The following is a 21,679-nucleotide window of genomic DNA, read 5'->3' as shown; positions in this document are numbered from 1 at the left end:
TTAACACTGACTTCCAATATGCTAAATTAGTTTAAATGATTTGATATGTAAGAGCAATGTATGTCTCAGGGAAGTCACATAATACGTAGCTACTTCGAAATATGTAATATGTATTGTTTCCGTGCCTATTATCCTTGTCACTAGCGTTATGCTTTACTCGAAATGCAAAGCAAAGGAGCCTGAATTTGGTCTTTCCAATGACTGATGCATATGACGAAATTTTGGACAAATGCAGAACAATTCTGAGGAGTGCATCACACCAGAAGCAAATATTACAAATGTTTTAACCTATTTGTGTTCCAAGTCAAAAAAATATTTCTTTGCTGTAAATGCTTACACTAAATGGTTCTTGTGTGATTTAAAGTGAAAAATAAATGAATTCATGTAATAAATATTAGACTTAGTTTTATATATCTAACTGCTTGACATTTTAATCTTTTTTTATTACTCATGAGTTTAAATATCTTAACCTTAGAAAGATATATATTTCTCCAGAGTTTGTCAACAGAGTGATAATACTTTACAAATTTACGCTTGAAATTGTTTAATTGAAACTTGTTTATTTTCGTCACTCCATGCATAGGGAAGATAACGTATCTATCTGCTTCATTAATCACAGTAGTCAACCTTTTGGTAAAAAAGTTTGATATATATATAATACTATCCAATCATCGCTTGGTTCAGAAATATGACATTTAACCAAGGTAAACTAGATTCATTATAAACAAAATTGCTCTGTTTGGCAATGGAAACGCAGAAATAATATTCATGCGTTGTAACATTCCTTATTTAGTAAAAAAAATCTAAATTTGCTCTGCATTTTGCTAAATATTAATGCTAGACATCTATGGTGGTTACTAGGAGATGTAATTTAGGGAAAATGCCATTTTAAATTCTTTATGTGAGATGGAGGAGGCCAGAAGTGTCATTTATCATCGTGTTCCTGGTTCAGTTTGCTGTTGCTTCACTGCGGAAGATTCGTTGAACTGTATACTCTCTTATCAGGAAGATAACCCCACATCATTTTTAAAATTAATGGCTGTTTTAAAAATAAATGTAAATGGTGTAGAGTTAATACAAGTGGAACTTGAAGACTAGAGCGTAACTACGTAAGCAATGAGAGTGAGAGGAAGGTGGAGACAATAGCCCCGTGGTGGAATGTCTGTACCAACTTCATAGCGGACCAATGGCGGGAAAGTAGGAGGGGGAAAGGATCGAAGGAGTTGCTGCCACCCGCTGGCCGTCCTCTGGCTGCTTTCGTTTCAAGGAGGGCAGCTGAGGTCGACCAAGGCGGTAGTAGTAACTCCCTCGGCGGTATGTCTTCATGCTCGCCCTAGGCCATGCTGCCTCTCTACGGCGGTGGTGCTGCCACGGGTCAGCTACAGTGTGTAGTGGTGTGTGATGGTCCTGACGTCACTTATGTCTGGTGACGTGACCAATATGTCATGTGGGGGGCCCGCGCCCTGCCGATCTTTTCAACCTTTCTCCAATTTGTAATATTTACTTTGATTTTTGAAAAATTCTCTCTCACACACACGCATTTATATATATATTATCGGCAGAGCGCGTGCTAGGCTGTGTCCCGGCTAGCTCCACGTGGGCAGTACCCCAGCCACGTGCTCTACTCACTGATCTTCTTGCCTGCTGTGATCGGCTCTTCCGGCTGCAATGGTGGACTTTGGCCGACTGCATTATATGCATATACCCTAAAGTAGTACGCTGTTCCCTTTTTAAGGCCCGTGACTTCCATTTCCGTAACTGTCGCTTCCGTTTGGCCAACCTTAGCCCAGGCCTTCTTGGTAGACTCGCGTTTCTCTAGTATGTAGTGAGTGATAGGAGACCCGCCGTCATGGTCAGGTTCATCCCAGTGTAGGTGTAGTGACGTCTCGGTGATGTTGCTCACATCGAAGGGACCAATAGGAGGTCCAGGTTTATCTACAGAGAAAGGTGAAGGTAGCGGCAATATAATGAATAATAGATATTGTAATTTAGTAATGATATCGCACATATATAACTGAAGTGTAAATGGGTAAACACAAAATTCTTACCGAAGGGACTCTTGAGAACGATTGTCTCAGACACCTCCAACGCGTCTGAAAGACCCAGAGCATTAAGGGCAAAGACTCTGAAGAAGTACTCGTGCCCCTCTAGCAGATCCGTTACCATATATGACCTTACATCCGGACCAACTTCAGCAACCTTATGCCACTGCTTCTGTGACTTTTCAAGCTTTTCGATATAATAGGAGGAGATCTCGACTCCTCCGTCAGAGGGTGACGCTTGCCAAGTCAGTACGAGACTAGAGGAGGTCACGTCGCTGGCTACGAGAGGGCCCAAGGGTGCGGCTGGTCGCTCTGTCGATGGAAAATACTGTTAATAAACCAAGCTGAGGCTTCTATGACCTTGTGAGAACTAGTATTTTGCTTCTCACAATACAGAACTTGCATTGTGACAACAAGTATTGTGTGATAGTTAAGCTGTGTCGATTATTGTTATATATGTGAAATAACTTCACGGTTGACTCTCTTTTAATAATAATATGAACATTAGTTATATGTGAGTTGAAGTTGTTGGATTGTGCAAAACACTGGATGAAATATACTGAATAAAGTTAATATAAGCAAATTACTACTCTAAGTTTACAACACATAATTTACAAAGATTGACTGCAGATTAGTGAGCTTTGCATATTTTACAAGAGATAAAACAAATTAACCGGGAAACGAAATAGAATAGCATGATGCAGTTAAAGAAGTAAATAATTTATAAAGAAAATAGTTAGGTCAAAATAGACAAAATAATTCGAGCAAAGAAAATTAGCCAAATAATCCGGTCAACATAAAATAACGACAATAACTTTAAAAAATAAATAAGCAAAATAACTCGGTTAAAAATAAATCATAAAATATCTCGGTCAAAATAAATTATCCACATAATTCAGCCCAAATAAATAAATAAAAAAACACTACCAAAATAAATAATTCAAATAATAAATTTATGATGGGATTTCAAATCAAAGAAAAAAAAGGTAAACGAGCATAGGATTATTATTACACATAATTCGTGCAGAAGCGAGTACGTAGCTCTCAGGGAAGGGAATTCAATTATCAGAGAAAGTGCCAAGCCATTACGACTGTGTAAGGAGCCCTTTGAGCCTTTAGGGGAGTACTGTGAATGGAGACGGGGGAGGAGGGATGGAGAAATATGGCAGAAGGCCCCAAGCAGGCTCGGAAATTTCTTGGGGTTCCTCAGAGCTAAAACAAGGGAATGGAACATTGTCTTTGTTGAAAAGTAAATAGTCAGAATGCATTTGTGTTTAGCTTAACTTTTTGCAATCTGCACGTACCATGAAGATTAACTTCCCACATAATTTTATTTATAAAATGATGATGTAATGTGCGGTTTACAGATATTTGGATGCTAATCTAAAAATGTTACTCAGCATTCTAGTGTTTCAAATATTACTACAAGCTAGGGAGAATTAACAAAATATATAAAGATGTTCTTGAGCTATATTTGATTAAGCATGGCTTTCTGGTTCTTCAACACCAACGAAAATGTATTATATATAACTAAACTTGGGTAATCTATGGACGTCTTTACTGATGCTGTAAGTTAGGAAATGGATTCAGCGCTTGACAATACTCGTGATAAAAATGATTTAATAGGATTTAAGAAGTAAGTCATTTAATTAACACTTTAGGAATACCAGAATTAGTTAGGAATATATCTGCACGCTGTTGAAGGTTATTCCACTAGGCTGGCAGCAGCTAAGTATATATGTGATGACATATGTAAAACATGTAGGCAGATAGCATGTATAGTGAAAAAAAAACAGTTTACAGAGTATACAAAAATTGTCAAAAACTGATAGAGCGTTAAGTTGGCAGCAGTGGCATAAGGTGGTGGTTGGTAAGACTGATATAGTATGTATAAACGTGTGTTGGTTTATTACCCCTCTTGACTTCTTCCTCTATCACCTCAAGAGCGCATACTTGGTACTCCTTCTCTTCCTCTGTTTGGAGGTGAAGACGTGTGCAAGGAGAAAGTCATGTTAAAGTTACCCATTAAGAAAAAACGGGTCAAATAATTTTTTTTTGTAGTAAGGAAATATATATTCCGAAAGGAAGTTGTTACTCAAGAATTAACAGAAATTAATGTTAGTTATGAATTATATATTGCTTTAGAATTCAGGAGAAATAATATGAAAGTTTCTTGAAAATAGAAGTATGAAGCACTAGTTAAAAAGAGTAGCAGTGATGTCACTTATAATCTCGGTACCTAGAGAACCAATATCTTATACAGTATTTTATTTACACAAAGACAATTTAAGACAACTATAAACAAGCTTCTTATTAGTCCCTATTAGTGATCCAAGCAACCTATATATAACGCAACCAGAGGCGTGGAAACCCTTATATATAGGGGTTCCACCAATATATATAAGGTGGACCCTTATATATAGGTGGAACAATATTATATATTATTATTATATATATATATATATATATATATATATATATATATATATATATATATATATATTATATATTATATATATATATTATATATATATATTAATATATATATATATATATCTATATATATATATATATATATATATATATATATATATATATATATATATATATATATATATATATATATATATATATATATATATATCACCATTTCACCTTTGTTGCGTTACTTATTTTCAGCCGCGTTACCGTGTGACTTATTCCCATCAATTCCATACAGAGTAGGCTCAGCAGGTAACGTAACACCTAAGATAAGCAGCCCATAACGTACCGACCACACGGAGATTGAAGCTGAGTTGTGATCTCCCGGCGGAGTTGTGAGCGGTGAGTGTGTAGACGGCAGAGTCTTCAAGGGCCAGCTTGTGGATGGCAATGTCCGTTGAACCCTCCGACTCATCAACGTGGATGACGATATGTGGGGTCGACTGGACGATAATACAAGTCCACGTGTCAGGGTCATTATTTTCAATATTTACATTTAATTAATGACTCTAAAATATTCTTAAATGCACGCTTCCAAAGCAAAATTACCGATGAAAATTCCGTAATATCTGATTATACAGCATTACAGCCGAACGTTAAAATATTACAAAATCACGTAAAATATTGCATAATCATTAAGGAGTTACTAATTATTAAACCTACATATTAAAAATTATTTAATAGAAACAAAATATAATATGTAAAACTGTATGCCAGAACAATATATTGCATAAAAAGTATATCTACATCAAGAATATATAAACAGTTTAAGATAAGTGGTGGAAGGCGTCTTACCACAAGAGCCTTGTCATTGCGTGCCCAGGTGATCTTGGGCCGGGGATGACCAATGACCTGGATGGGTACATGCCACTTCTCACCAACGGTAAGACGTTGACACTGTTGCTTCTCGTCATACTCAAATCTGGGAGCCTCTGAATGATCAAATGAATAACATTTCGCTATAGTGTTGAATAAATGCCAGCATTCACTTAATGTATATATATCAGCTATATTTGATATATAGTACATGGAACACCAAAATCAAATATAAGCTTAGTGAAGCCAAAATGTATTAACAATGTCTGAAAACTGTATTTAGTCAAGAGAATGTATCAATGGGAAACATATTTGGTTTAGACGTGTAAGTGACCTTGAATGCATCAATGGGAAACATTTTGTTTAGGGGTGTAAGAGACCTTGAATGCATCAATGGGAAACATTTTGTTTAGGGGTGTAAGTGACCTTGAATGCATCAATGGGAAACATATTTGGTTTAGAAGTGTAAGTGACCTTAAATGCATCAATGAGAAACATATTTGGTTTAGAAGTATAAGTGACCTTGAATGTATCAATGGGAAACATATTTGGTTTAGAAGTATAAGTGACCTTGAATAACGACGGTAGCGGAACATTCTGCCATGCCAGCTTCATTACTGGCCCGACATGTGTACATCCCGCCCGAGGTCTCCATTGTTTCTTTGATAGTTAACGTGGCTGTAAAGTTCTCGTAGCTGGTGTTACCGGAGACTGGCTTGCCATCCTTCAGCCAGTCAATCTTGGGTGTCGGGGTTGCGGTGACCACGCAGCGGAGGACCACCTCTTGGTGCAGGCCGGTCACTACTGCCTGTAGCTGCTCCTTGACCACGGGTGGCTCAGCCCTCACTGGCTCACACACCTGTACAACAACACTCTCTAGTCACCTCTTTACATCATTGTGAAAAATTACTCTCACAAAATTTATAATTTTAAGTAATTGCTATTGTTAATACATTTATTCATTAATCAGATGAAAGTACAAACATAACCGTTTCATGATATTACTTTATATTAGCATAAATACTTTACAATTGTTTAGTAGTTAACATTAAACATTAGACAATGTTGTATCTAAAATACACAAACATCTTATACACTCTATAACAAATTACGAAAAGTGTTTTACAGGTGTTTGTGATATTCTAACTTACCTTGACATATCTTGAAGCATTTGAGGCCTCAGATCTTCCGATCTCATTTTCTGCAGACACTCTGAAGCAGTATTCTTCATGTGTGGTGAGGCTCGTGACGACTGTAGTTGACTGTGTTATCTTAACTTGCTGGTTGAATACAACCCAGCTCTGCTCCTTCTTACTCCTAGAAATGCACGTTTTATATTAAAAAACAAATCAAAATAATGCAGATGTTAACAATCTTATAACGAATGCTGATAGGGTGGTCTGGTAGGGTGAGGTATTCCAGCAATTTCAAGAGATAGAAGTGTGAAAAGAAGATTAACAAAAACAGACAGACATGATAAGAGTGTGAAGGAGGGAAGATAAGAGTGAGAGCAGCTTACAAGAAACAGAAGAAAATAAGAACTGGCGGAAGCCGTTTCTAAAAATGGGATAAAAATTTGGCACAAATCTATCAACCATCCATGAGGAGACCTCCACACACGGTCCTATGATCAGCTGCTCTGGCTGATATGTCGTGGTGATGGAAGGTATAAGAAATAGGTGGATATCATTATTGATGTTCAACCTTTTCCAACTCTACCCTTTTATAGTCTGAGGGCTGAGGCCTCCTCAATTCCATGCATGTTATAATGAGATAAAGATGATGGGTGATTTTTTTAAATATATATGGCGCCGTCGCAGTTAGTTCAATACTGGCATATGCGATACAGGAAAACAATATTTACAACTGAATCAAGTATACTGTAAATCTTACATGTATTCCACAATATAGTTGGTGATGGCACGTCCACCATCCTCCTTGGGGAGGGACCAGTGCAGCGTGACACTCACGTTGGTCACTTCCATGGGCTCTGGTGTGCCAGGCTGTGAAGGTTTGTCTGAGAGGGGGAAAAAAAAAGTTATAAAAAGATACAATAAGTTTGTTTATTACTAGCCCAACCACTTGGGCTGGACGGTGGAGCTACGGTCTCGCTTCATGCAGGTCGGCGTTTAATCCCCGACCGTCCATAAGTGGTTGGGCACTAATCCTCCCCCCCCCCCCCCGTCCTGCGTCCTGCCCCAAATCATTATCCTGACCCCTTCCAAGTGCTATATAGTCGTAATTGCTTGGAGCTTTCTCCTGATGATTCACTCCCTCCTTCGTTTCTTACTATATGTAGTAAAAAAAACAAAAGCAAACTCATAAATAGTAATTCGAGAGCCATGATAATATATGAGAATCTTTATTAAAGAGTAAGGAAGGTCGAGTACGACACCCCCCCCCCCAGAAAAAAAGTCAAAATTCACCAATAACTTAGAAATATATAAAAGTGAGACATATTCCAAGGCGGGTCAAGACATCAATTCAATAGCCACCTTGTGGCTGCCCAGGAACGCGAGTTCGATCCCATTGTATGGCTTCAATAAGTACTCATAACTCTATCACGTTCTCGTGATTATACTGTTTGCGTAATATCTGTCTTTCCCAAAAAGCTAAAAGTAAGTGAGATTATCATCCAGGAGAGAATAAAGACAGGGAACCATAATACAAAAACACCGGCCATATAGGCCTCCCCACCTAGGATCTTGAGGGTGAAATCAGCATAGGCCGCACCACAGTCGTTACACAGCTTGAGTCTGTACTCGCCACAGTCGATGTTCTCCACCTGCTTGATGGTGATCGATGCTTCCTGTTCCGATATCGTTGGCAGCAGCTGTGTCAAGTAAACCATATTGATTTATTTATATCTAAACAAGAAAGTTCAAGTGGTTCTGATATATCAAATTCAATTAAAACTAAATTTTGTATAAAGCAAACTCCCATTTATTTAGACACAAACACCATGCAAATAAATACACACACACACACATATATATATATATATATATATATATATACTTACTTTTTCTGTGTTTTCTGTGTTTAGGAGTTGGCCTTTGTGGTACCAGAAGACTTTGGGTGTTGGAGTAGCAGTGAATGGAACCTTGAGTACAGCATCTTTACCCTTTGTGACTATGACTTCCACCTTCTGGTGTTCCTTCGGGATCTTAGGTGCTGTCTCCATACCTGTAATTTATATATATATTCTTAAAATCTAATGCAATCCTGTCTTACCATATGTCTGTATATGGATTTTTTAAAATATCTACAGATATAAAAAATCTAAATGTTACAGGTTTCTTGGTTGAAAGTCTTGGAGGCTTTCTTTATACTTACGGACAACGTGCAGTACACACGACGTCTTGAGATTTCCAAGGACACAGGAATATTCACAGGCGTCAGTTTGAGATACGGACTTGACTATCAAGATCCTCTTCTTGGCCTCTTTCTTAATAACATACTTCTCAGAGGAACTCAGCTCAGCACCCTCCCTGTTGTAAGCCATTCGCACCATCATTCATTAAGATTGGTGCTCAAGAAACTTACATGAGGAAATTATGTATATATCACTAGCTCTGTATCCGAGATATAAATCAATAGTTATTTTTCACGTGTTTTAGTTGGCTTTTGAATTATGACGATTGCTTACCTTAACCATTTGACTTCATAGTCTTTTGTAATTTCAACAACAAAGGTGGCATCTGTCTTAAAGTTGACGTCCATCTGAGCTGGCAGCTTCTTCGAGAAGTCACCTTCTACCTGAAGCTCAACCTGGATATAATTGATATGTATTATTTGCTATGAACGAACCAAACGTCTCAAATTAAAACAGCAAAAACATGCACTTGTATAGGAAATATTGCCACTTGATTCTTTTTACCATCACAAACGCACACAGTTTTGGCAATAACAAGTTTGTCTCAGAGAATAAGAACCAAAGAAAAGCTATACTTGACAATGGACTTTTTAAGTGGCAAATTTTACGTTAATAGATAGTGCGTACAAATACAATTGAATGAATAAAAGCAAAACGTACCTTGAGCGTGGCAGAGCATTCACTCTTGCCCACCACGGCCCGGTAGGTGCCGCTGTCCTCAAACTGGCAGTTGTACACCATGAGTCTTTGTACCTGTGTACCGCCATACCAAGAATTACGCACTTGTCATTTACAGGCCTAACACATATTTAATTCATTTATTTTAGTTATAAGTTTGGTTCAGAACAAAATATTAACTATAGTACACACAGAAATCACAAAAGCGTAATATATTATATGAACAAATCCACAAAAGCCGTGATGATCACAGACGCGCCTTAGTCGATTGCACCACATGGAAAAGAATTGCAACCTGGAGTGCTACTGCCCTCACGAGGATCCTGCAGCTTCTCCGAAGTAGGCGGGTCTGGGATCATCCCAGACGCAGGTTCGAATCCTCATCACGTCCCTTGTGGCTTTGTTCATTAACTATAAATTTCAGTCAACATTTTAAAATCTAACCGTTCGATATCAGTTTAATTTCTGACGTTTTAGATAAACCTGAAAACTCACCTTGCCATCAATCGAGAGTTGGTAATGATCAGAGAATCTGATTTCAACTTCGTCCTTATACCAAGTAATGACTGCATCACCCTTGGTCAACTCCACCTGAAATTTACAAGTTTGCATTCAGTTCACAATCAGTGCAGCTAACAGTCCGCTGAACATGTTAAGGGTATAACAAATATGCAGACGTCCCCCTGCTCTTATAACAGAAGTATTAACACCAGTTGGTTAGAAACTTTACAAATTAATTACCGTATTATCCGGTAAATAGGACACATGTTTTAGGTCCACCACCAACTGAATATGTATTTGTACATGACAAAATCCTATTCGTTTCTTTCAAAATGACAAGAACATCACTTTCAGTAAATGTATGATAAAACATACAACATAAAACACCCCCACAATTTTTTCTAGTAAAATACGGTATATTTTCTAGTAAAATACGATAAACTACGGTCTTAGATGCCGGAAAATACGGTAACTAAAATTGAATGACGGGCCAAGCATACCTCCATGGTGGCCCTGTCGCCCTTGGAAACGACCTGGTCCTTCATCTTCCTGACGATCTCTGCAGGCAGTTCCCTGACGGTGAGTTCTGCTGTGCACTCCTGGTCGCCCAGCACACACGTGTACTCCCCTTCGTCAGAGAGTGTGGCCTCCATCAAGACCAGCTTACGAGTCTTACCTTGCGAAACCAGCTTGAAACGCTCATGGTGCTCGGTAATCTCCTCGCCATCCTAAGAAAAGGTATTCATTCAGTGTGTCAATAATAAAAAGACATGAATCCAGCAAAAATGTTTCTCCTTAGATGCTACTACTCATTTTCTATAAGGATTATAGTGGCACACATCATTAGCAAAGAAATGTAATATAATTTTATGTAACATTATATACAATTAATGAACTCCCACACACACACACACACATATATATATATATATATATATATATATATATATATATATATATATATATATATATATATATATATATATATATATATATATATATATATATATCGTAAATACTTCTTGAGTACGAAAATATTATACGTTAACAATGAATATTTATAAATTTATACTATACAGGTTAATACTTAGATATTTTATGCACCAAACTATAACTTATTCAGTTCCGTTATGATGTACTTTAGTCACCATCAGTTGAATGCATCATGTGAGTTATACAAAAATAGATTTCAAATTCAGTCACGAAGCCAGTAAAAAGAAAATGGGCTTACAAACAGCACTGTTATAACCATAACTAGGCTGTTGAACAAACCACACACTAGAAAGTAAAGGGACGACGACGTTGTCAAGTCACAGTCGACTTGAGAATGGTCCAGGACGGACCGAAACGTCTTCGTCCCTTCACTTTCTAGTGTGTGGTTTGGTCAACATATTTCAGCCACGTTATTGTGACTCCTCGTCTGTATAAAACAACTTATTCAACTTTTACTGTTTGCGATGAACATAGGAAATGGTTCTAAAATAATTCAAATTTGCATAGTCATATAATTATAGGAAGATATAAAACTGAATATGTTATAATTAGTCTAAAGATACAAGTCATTATTCATAGGCAAATACGTAAACAAAATGATATTTACCTTATGCCAAGTGACAGTAGCCTTTTCATTGGTGACTTCCACTTGCAGGATAGCTTGTTCTCTTTCTTGAACCTCCTCGTCCTGAAGCTTCTCCACGAAGTCATCAAGGCCTGGTGAAGGAGAGCGGGCTTGTGGATGTCATCTTAAAATTTCTCACATTACACTTATCGTAACGCACCAGATTTATAACAAAAGTCATATGCTATGATTTTAAGAAAGGTGGAACATGATGAGGAAATGGCTTCCTCGCAGTATTTTTTTTTTCAAACGAACTTAACAACAACCCGTCTTCCTAATAGAACGTCGCATTTTGACGTATACTCTACCTAAGGTAAAAAATCTTCTAACTAGAAAATGGTAGTGGCTCGCGAAATTGACATACTGTCCCGTTTTCTGTTTTGGGTCCTCTGGTAGGTTAGGATAAGGGCACTTTAGTAGGACAGTTTCTTGACATTGGGAAACCTTAGGAGGACGGGCTGGTTTGGGAGCCAGATCACACAAAATGAGATATTAGTCTAGAGGACAGATTGCACACACGGACCTAACTGCTCCACAGTCTCGTTTGTACACAATACAAAAATCTTTCTTCTTTCACATTCTCAACTGTTCTCAAGAAGCTGTTCAAGTGGTGTGATAAACTTAGAAGACAGCTATATAAAACACATCTCAGTGCGCGCAAAATTTTCCCCAACAAAACACATATATAACAAAACATCCATCCGAACATATAAACATCTACATTAGGCTGAAAATGCATGTAGAGCACAATGCCTCTTACTTTTGACGGTGAGGTTACAGAAGGTGGACTGGTCGTCGAAGGTACACTTGTATTTGCCAGTGTCACTGGGGGTGGCTGAGTGGATGACCAGACGGTGGGTGAGGCCCTCCTGCTCCACCACGACGTTCTTGCTCGGCTTCACCTCTTTAGGTCCCTTAAACCACTTGCACTGAAACAACAAATAAATAAATAAACAAAATATGTACGCTGTAAGAAAATTTACAAATGATGTCTGGAATCGATTATTACTGTATAAAATAATTCATAGTAATTCTCTAATTTGTCAGCATTTCCCAATAAATGTTCAAGGAGCCAGGGTATCTCTCTAAGACATTCTAGGTAGCAGGTTCTGTCACTAAGACCAAGATATCAAGTATCTGTCAAAGAATATATATATAATATCTTTCTTTCTACGTTTACAAGATGAACAATATCTCTTAACTCTGACAAGCAGAAAGATAATATTTCGCAATCAGAACTGATAAACAATAACATCACCTATAAATATGAATTACCTCACCAGATGGGTAGAAAATTTCCCTCATACCTCAAACTGGACAAAACAATAAAAAATAACATGTCATAAGATTGAAAATGTCATTGATCACAAGACTTTTATAAGGATATTACTTTTCAAAAAATATTCTAGGACATTATTTCCTAATTTGAATTCCAAATGTAATTTCAATCTTACTTGCTTCTCCTTGGAGGTGCGGCACTCAAGTACCACCTCCGAGTTCTCCTCGACTACACAAGACTCGAGACCACGCTTGAAGGTACTGCAATACAATTAAGAACATGAAAATATTTGATCCAAATTGCGTCTGATAAAACGATGATGACTATAAAGAGCAAGAATGAGGACCATTGGGAGAATAATGGGTATACAGTTCATGATATCAATGATGTGTGTATTGGAGTGCATTAAATAATCAATTTATTTGTTATAGTGCAAGGTGAGTGATATATGATGGAGTCAGCTACTATAAACTGCTTGCAGTCTATCCTCTGTTGCACACTAATACATAATAAGGCCTAGGTTGCAGCAGCAGCCTTATTCCAGTCATAATGGAAATTAGAAATAAAAGATGAAATTAATAAAATTAATGTTGTAATTTAAAAATTGCAAATGAAGTGTAAGGGATATATATATATATATATATATATATATATATATATATATATATATATATATATATATATATATATATATATATATATATATATATGTATATATATATATATATATATGTATATATATATATATATATATATATATATACATATATATATATATATATATATATATATATTAATTTTACTAATTATTTAAAATTTTATAGCATTTTCGTCAGGATGGCCTGCTTTTTCGTAAATTAACATGTTTGATAAAGCAGCCTAGAAATTAGCCATAAATAATTTACAGTAGCTGAGCAGGCTAGTGATTCAACAATAGACCAGAGATGGATGAAAAATACCTTACACTATTCCATGCCAAAAAAAACAAAATAGGTATATATATTTCGTAGTGTTAGGAGAGAATCTATATCTCCAAAAACGCCAATTATAATCTAAAAATATAATAATATAAATGATAATATAAAAAAAAGCAAACCCAGTCAATAAATTATGGGTATCAAAATCGTGGTGTAGTAGGAGAAAGCAAGTGCGGGTTGAATACATAAGCGGATACTCACACAATGTCGACCCCCACGGTAATATTGGCAGAGTGGGAGGACTTGCCGACTTTGTTAGTGGCTGTGCATGTGTATTTGCCAGAGTCTTCGTTGGGTAAGACGCTGCGTATTTCAAGCACAGCCAATTCCTCTTGGAAGGTCATGACCACATTCTTCTCCACCTTGAGTTTCTTGCCGTTCCTGGAGGCGACGAGGTGGGAGGCGCCGTCGCAGCAACATTAGCATGGGAGGTTAACTAAGTCATTTCACGTGGGTAGGTTCCGTATTCAGTCATTTGTGACAATTCTTTAATTTAGTTAATGTGCAGGGGTGGTTTAAGGGAGTATCTTATGTTGTTTTTTTGTTATAGTTGCCTTAAAGCAAAATAAATTGAAAGAACTGTTTAAAGATAAATAAATAGTGGCAAGCATAGCATATCTGATACTGTATATGTAATTATTAAAAGGTTTAAAGTTAGGCAAACTAAAAACGGGCTATTTCTGTATATAAGTAAAAACTGTAAGGTTTAAACGATTCAAAGAAAATAAATCTGAAAATGTTAAGAAATAAAATCCAAAATGCGGGAAAGGTATAAGTCAAGCATTTGCAATTTGTAAAAAAAAAAGAGCACTTGACCCTTAACCGAGGCTAGTTTAGTAGAGGGTCGACTGACTGTTTGGTAGTTCACTTAGTCATAAGCAGGTACTAAGAAATGGAACTGTAAGAGAAGTCTCCCGCCTACTGACCTGCTCCAAGTGACGTCCGGCGCAGGAACGCCACGGATTCTGGCCACAAGACGGATGGTGCCCTCAGACTCCACCGTCTGGTCCTCGAACTTCTCCTCGAACGTCGGAGCTTGTGGTGCCTGTGGGAATAATCACAACATCCTATTACAAGTGGAACAAATATGCAAGTAATGAGAATTCATTTCTCATTCGTCTCATAAATGATAATTAAACAACATTTTTCACGTCATTAATTAAACTGAAACTAGATTGCATATACTATAAGGAATGAAACACAAGGCAAGAAAGTCGCCAAAACTTACTGTTACTTTGAGAGTAATGTGGTTCTTAGCCTCTCCTTCACGATTCTTCACCAAGATTTCATATGAACCCTCATCTTCTTTCTTGGCATTCTTAATGATGACTACGGAGCGGTAGGCGTGGACGTCCTTTTGCCTGACAATACGCACACGTTGGGACTCCACCACCACCTGAGTCATGACAACAAAAATGGCCATATAAATAAGAATGCAATTTAATTAATTTAAATACACAAATAGCGTAGGTATATATATATATATATATATATATATATATATATATATATATATATATATATATATATATATATATATATATTAGTATATTTTGGTAGCAGTCTTTCCTGTAGACATATATTATTAAATATATTATTAATCTTACTTTTTCGGTATATATATATATATATATATATATATATATATATATATATATATATATATATATATATACCGAAAATATATATATATATATATATATATATATATATATATATATATATATATATATATATATATATATATATCAGACCACGGAACAAGAATTGAAACAGGAATTTCCTTAAGTACTTTCTTCAGAAGGAATGAATGATTCATTCATATATATATATATATATATATATATATATATATATATATATATATATATATATATATATATATATATATATATATATATATATATATATATATTTTTTTTTTTTTTATATACATTATAGTGAAACTTCGGTCTTCTAATTTAATCCATCCCAAGAGATGGATCATAAACCGAATATTCGTACACCGAGTAAGAAAAATGTATACTGAATTAATCCGTTCGACAAACCCAAAAAATAGTAACTTATCCCAGTTACTACTACATATAATTCAGGTTTCGACAGGTTCAGTCAACTCCGCCATAGTTATGATTATCGTCTGCTTCTGGTAGCCCTTGCTCTAAATTTCCCAGATTTGTATATTTTTTTTAATATTCATAACTCTCCGCCTTCTATTACGTGATCTTGGTGTATTCATAGTATGTGGGACACTACTTGCGCGCCTCAATCGTACACCACAACCTAAATAATGATAAGATAATCCTGGAGCTTTCTGATCTGTGTGTTTGCACAGGAAACCCACATAAGATAAATATTAAAATTGTAGCTTGGGTTTCCCCAAGTGTCTTACCTGTCCATCTTTCTTCCAGATGATCTCAGGTTCTGGAATAGCCACCAAGCGCACATCCATTTCCAGTTGAGTGCCTTCTTCGACAGTCTTTACAGTTGGCTTATTGGCGAAAGTTGGAGGAATGCCTTCCATAATGTCACAGACAGATGACTCTCTGCTGAGGCTGCGGCGTGAGGCTACCATGGAGTCGGAGCCGTGGTCACTGATGGGGCCCTCGACGACCAGTTCGGCGCTACAGGAAGCATAGCCAGCTTGGTTCTTGGCCACGCAGGTGAACATGCCAGCGTCTTCAGGGAACACTTCCTTCACAACTAACGTGGCTGTGTTGTCATCAGAGTAGAACACCTGTAACAAAATACAAATTATTTAAAACAAAATCCTCAAGAATGATTGATTTATAAACAATACAAATCTTAAATTTCATAAAATTGTTTGAAATATAAATTTGATGGGCATGATGATATAATTTAGAAATGAAGCCTAGATTTTTCCATGCCAGTTACACTTGTTACTTTTATAATTCACAGTTACTTACCTGGAACTCTTCTGAAGGCTTGATGATAGCAGTCTGCCTGAACCAGGTGATGTTGGGTCTTGGAGTTCCCTGGATCTTGCACACAAACTGTGCTTCCTGGCCATCCACAACTATCAATGGTTCAATTCTGGAGACCATTTTCGGTGGCTCAGACTTCTGTCCCTTCTTCAACTCTGCAATATTACTTCGTGTATGTATATGTATGTACATATATATATGGAAATCCTTTTAAGGCATTGGAGTGACTTGAACCAGCGTTCTGGTGATTCCCAGACAAATGCAGTAACCGACTCAGCAACGATAGTTTAAGTCACTCCATTGACTCAAAATGATTTTAACTGATATATCGTCATTGTGATTTCGTTGCATATATATATGTCTTTATGAGTTAGCAAAAATTATATTAATTAAAAATTTAATTTAATAAGGAAAATCAACATTCCATTAAAACATTTTTGGCCTACGATATTTAAAAAGTATAACATAAGAGTTGTAGGGAAACCTATTCAACTTACTATCGAAGACAGGCAGCTTGTTGATTTTCTCCTGGAGTTTGTTCTGGACGTAGTGTGTATAGGAGACCTCATCGGCCAGCAGCTTGGCCGGCACGTAGCCCTGTTCCAGCGTGAGGTGCTTCCTCACAAACCACCAGTCGCTATTGGTCGACTCTGTACAACAAGGGTATTACACTGTACACTATCGTGTATGCCACAGAAATTCACGTAGGCGTATACAAAGCAAGGAGCACATTGTATAGGATACATAATCGCATATAGCAACTTATTTATATGGCGACAAATTGAAATTATGAAAAACTATGAAATTATGAAATTGAAATTATGTTGAGAATAGATAATAAAGACTTTAATGTATGATAGTAGAGTATCATTAAGGAATACTGATGAACGGAATTTCTTGTAAGTCATAAAAGACTGCTTTCTTAAACCAACTGCTACTAAATTCATATGGAAGAACAATATTCAGATTTGGTCCTAGCTAACAAAGAGAACATAATCAATAATGTTACATAAGAGCACACTGCATAAGAACACAAGTTGTTCAATTCCATGAAGAAGTTCTAATAGAATACAGAGTTTTGGGAGATGATGCTGGCTTAAGGCAAGGATTCAGGGAAGAAAAATGGCCCACGGCACATGAACACAACACATTTATGAATTATGTATAAGTAGCTCGAGAATGATCAATAATAAAGTTTAAAGTTTGTAATCTATTAAGGCAAAACAATAAAAAAATATGAGAAGGCTGTAACTCTTGAAAACACATGTAACTGGGTAAAAAACGTAAAGACAGACAGATAGAAAAAAATGAGATTATTTATTTAGTGGTCAAATGGTATATACTCTGAATATAAAATAAATAAAACAAAGAGTGCACGAGAAGACTGGAACACTGAAATTAAATTTAAGACAATTGAATCCCAAAGAGAAAAACTATATTATATTCACATTGAAAAGGCTATTTACAGAAATGCAGAAAATTAGTTATGTAAAGTAAAAGATAAAAAGTAGAACCTTGAAAACAAATGGAAGCATACAACCAAATAGGTTTCCAAGCCTCGACAACTGTTAAAATTTTAAAGGAATGAAAGGAAGAGCTCAGTGGCCATCTCATAAGACTCTTTCATATAATTCCTAAACTGAAGAGTTGTTCCAGAAGTATTGAGGTTTGCCAGCATAACACCAATTCTTAAAATGAACAGGTCCCTGCTGCCCAATTAGTACTACATTAGGTGTGGAAAATATTCAAGAAGGCTATATGGTAAAAATAAATACAAATGGTTGCAACACTGAAAAACACAATTTAATAAGACTCCCAGTGCAGACTTACCAGATGGTGTTCTTGCCTTATGAATTGTATCTTTATTCAAATGTATTCGTAGTAGATAGTGATAATGATTATATTATCTTGATCATAACAAGGATTTCTATGCTGGAGAGGTTGGTGAGGAAAGTTGAACTTCATGGCGCTGAGATGAAGTAGGCTACTAAACTGGATTAGGTCTTAGTTGACGAATAGAAAACACAATTAGCAGGAATGGGGCAAACAAAGGTGCAGATGATGAGTCACAATAACGTGGCTGAAAAATATTGACCAAATCACACACTAGATAATGAACCAAGTCGACAATCGACTTGGTAATGGTCCAGGACGGTCTCTTCACTTTCTAGTGCGTGGTTTTGTCAACAAACACAAGGGTGGTAACAGTCACATTTGGAGTGCTTCAGGGGTCGGTCCTGGTTCTTTTATTATTGTAAGATCCATAAACGATCTTGACACTAATGTGAAAAGCAATATGTAATACTAAAATCGTGCGCACTATAAATTTAATAAAATGATTCGAGGTAACTGAAGGATGACTTCGATAGGCTTCAGGTTTGAAAGGTGACAAATGCTGTTGGGGAAAAAAAGGTAACACGTGATATAAGCTGAACAATGCAGGTATTAGTAAATCCGACTGCAAGAGGGATCTTTGAGTAAAGATTGATGAAGGCCTAAATTCAAGGCAAGAGTAAGTGAACGGGCAAAATAAGACGGGGTTCTTCGTTTTATATCTGGCGTTAGTAATAGGATTACTAATGTGACCCAGCAACTTTACCTTGCTCTAGTGAGACCTCACTTGGACAATGTTTGGGCACCGCACTACAGAGCGGACATAAAATCTCTGGAAAACATACAGAGAAGGATGACAAGAGTTAATTCCCAGTATCGAGACCTTTCCATACGAAGGAAGATTAGAAGAATTGAGGATAGATAAAATCTTTTGAAAGCATACAGAGAAGGATATCAGAGTCAATCTTCAGTATCGAATCATCCTTGCGAAGATAGATTAAGAACACAGGTAATAAGGACTCGAAAACTGGTTATGAAGGTTCGAACACAAGATAAGGGATAGAGGACAGGTGATAATGGCTCAAACACGGATGGCATGGAATCGAGCACAGATGATAAGGTTTCGGAAGCAGATAATATGAGGTCGAATAATGATGAAGTGACGAAAAATTTATGAGTCATTATAGAAACTAACCAATACCAGGTTAACAATTACAAAAATTACTGTATTAGTGCACATAAATCTATATAACGATTTAATCCGTGTAACCAAACAAATTAATAGATCAGCAAACAAAGTTAGTATAACAATATAGCCTAGTAAATGTACGCTTTCTTTGTTATAACACAATTTGATATCCTACGACTTCAAACATACGAATATATAGACACTTCTCCTTATATTAAAGTATGAATGCACCTACCCTGAATATAGACGCGTTCACCCTCCACCAGATGCATTGCGTTCTCCTGCGTAGTGTCGGCCACGTAGGTGACTGTGGCGCGCAGTTGGTCTCCAGGTTTGACCAAGAGGGGCGGGGCTATCTCCAGAGCTAGTGTAGGGCAGGCAAGTCATTAGAAACTACAAGAGGTAGAGTGAGCCTGCTGGCCTGCTGTGATTTAATACAGAGATAAAATAACTGTAGCTCACCACAACGGGCTTACCAGAGAGATACAGTTGATATTCTGAAGTTCATTGATCACTATACTGTGTTGATATCTTTGGATATTTGGCTGGTATATCCTATATTATCTACTGAAGGACTCTTCAGTAGATAATGATTATCTAAACACAAGTTTTGTGTTTAGTTATCATTGTTTTTTATATATATATGGTTTTTGTGAGTCAAAACGAGTTCACTAAGTACTGAACTCCCTTATGTAGAAAAGCAGGTGAAGTGTGTGACATGAATCGCAGATTGGTGAGTAGACGCAAATTATAGTTATTTACTATTCTAAGTTTGTTCTAAGAAAGGTTTTGCAGCTGACTGCTCACATTGCATCATGTGCTAGTCAAGTAATGCAGCTGTGTTGCACAGAAAAAAGCAGGATAGCTATCGCCTGTACAGAGTTACAGTAGTGTGCGTTTAGAGATAGTTGGCTCAGTGTATATACAATAAAAAGTCCCCGATCTCCCAGCCTTATTATACTCCTTCCTGCAAGTATCATGTCATTATTTATCGCTCACAGGAAGACAGAAATAAGACAGAAATGTCGTCTTGTAAATACACGTAACGCATCACTGTCAAACAACGGTACAAGTGACGATGAAGAAATATTTAGAGCAGAGATAAAACATTAGCATCTCAAGTATGAAGCTGCATGTTAAGTGTTACTGTAAAGGTAATGGTGAAGAAATGTTTTAGAGCAGAGATAAAACATTAGCTTCTCAAGTGTGAGGCTGCATGTTAAAAGTTACTGTAAAGGTGATGGCGAAGAAATGTTTTAGAGCAGAAATAAAACATTAGCATCCTGGGTGTGAGGCTACATGTTAGTGTCACTGTGTTTACCTTCAGTTGGCGACTGTGCGGCAACCTGTATTTGCATTTGGACGTCCTCTGTAAATTGCGAGATGTCAGTGAACACATTGCTATACATGTGATTTGAACCCTGGAGATAACCTATTATGGAGTTCTTTTAAGAAAGATAAATTCAAAACTATATAGAGTAAGGCTATACATTTTTGGGATTTTAAGATGGGAGAATTCCATTTATCACATAGGGGAAATATGTATTATTCACATGAGATTCTTTCATTAGGGCAAATGCATTAAATAAATCCTGTAACTAAAAGATTTGTATTAACCTGCATTACCTGTAAATCAAAATATAAATAAACCATAAAACAAAAGCAACTCAAATAATACCGTAATGCGACAAACGTCACACAGTGGAAGCCGAACATAATGATAAAATATATATATAAAAAAGCTTAGCATAGAAATATGAGAATATTTGTAAACAAGGCCGTCACTCCTTGTGACGAGTGGACTACAGGACTCATGCTGAGTGCCCGAGTGAGGGTGGCTTGTCTCGCCTTGGCAGAGGCTATAGCACCTTCAAGGCAAGCAACGTCACGTCTCACGCAAGTATCAACACGTGCCAGTCATGGCGATAAACAGATGCATAATTATAG

The 21,679-nt window shown here is 36.6% G+C and overlaps 1 protein-coding gene across 18 annotated transcripts in view; it reads right to left on the bottom strand.

Moving 5' to 3' along the window:
* Positions 1-21,679, bottom strand: part of sls (sallimus) — a 601,134-nt gene that overhangs the window by 5,424 nt on the left and 574,031 nt on the right. For 14 of the 18 annotated variants that reach the window (XM_069317072.1, XM_069317076.1, XM_069317088.1 and 11 more), the window contains 26 exons: positions 21,054-21,101; positions 19,968-20,096; positions 17,208-17,360; positions 16,693-16,865; positions 16,158-16,502; positions 14,997-15,164; positions 14,695-14,813; positions 13,970-14,149; positions 12,967-13,051; positions 12,273-12,441; positions 11,495-11,604; positions 10,395-10,622; positions 9,889-9,984; positions 9,376-9,468; positions 8,989-9,110; positions 8,676-8,830; positions 8,362-8,525; positions 8,037-8,172; positions 7,233-7,356; positions 6,491-6,656; positions 5,910-6,198; positions 5,319-5,455; positions 4,813-4,966; positions 3,956-4,015; positions 2,049-2,354; positions 1,630-1,935 (listed from right to left, as the gene is read on the bottom strand). In XM_069317072.1, the coding sequence (XP_069173173.1) occupies positions 1,630-1,935; positions 2,049-2,354; positions 3,956-4,015; positions 4,813-4,966; positions 5,319-5,455; positions 5,910-6,198; positions 6,491-6,656; positions 7,233-7,356; positions 8,037-8,172; positions 8,362-8,525; positions 8,676-8,830; positions 8,989-9,110; positions 9,376-9,468; positions 9,889-9,984; positions 10,395-10,622; positions 11,495-11,604; positions 12,273-12,441; positions 12,967-13,051; positions 13,970-14,149; positions 14,695-14,813; positions 14,997-15,164; positions 16,158-16,502; positions 16,693-16,865; positions 17,208-17,360; positions 19,968-20,096; positions 21,054-21,101 (4,215 nt within the window). The remainder of the gene's footprint in view (positions 1-1,629; positions 1,936-2,048; positions 2,355-3,955; positions 4,016-4,812; positions 4,967-5,318; positions 5,456-5,909; positions 6,199-6,490; positions 6,657-7,232; positions 7,357-8,036; positions 8,173-8,361; positions 8,526-8,675; positions 8,831-8,988; positions 9,111-9,375; positions 9,469-9,888; positions 9,985-10,394; positions 10,623-11,494; positions 11,605-12,272; positions 12,442-12,966; positions 13,052-13,969; positions 14,150-14,694; positions 14,814-14,996; positions 15,165-16,157; positions 16,503-16,692; positions 16,866-17,207; positions 17,361-19,967; positions 20,097-21,053; positions 21,102-21,679) is intronic. The other 4 variants (XM_069317078.1, XM_069317081.1, XM_069317077.1 and 1 more) reach the window with 4 other exon arrangements.

Source organism: Procambarus clarkii, chromosome 86, assembly GCF_040958095.1.
Source record: "Procambarus clarkii isolate CNS0578487 chromosome 86, FALCON_Pclarkii_2.0, whole genome shotgun sequence".
NCBI lineage: Eukaryota > Metazoa > Arthropoda > Malacostraca > Decapoda > Cambaridae > Procambarus > Procambarus clarkii.
The sequence above is the reverse complement of the archived record's forward strand: the minus strand, read 5'-3'. Positions and strand labels throughout refer to the sequence as shown.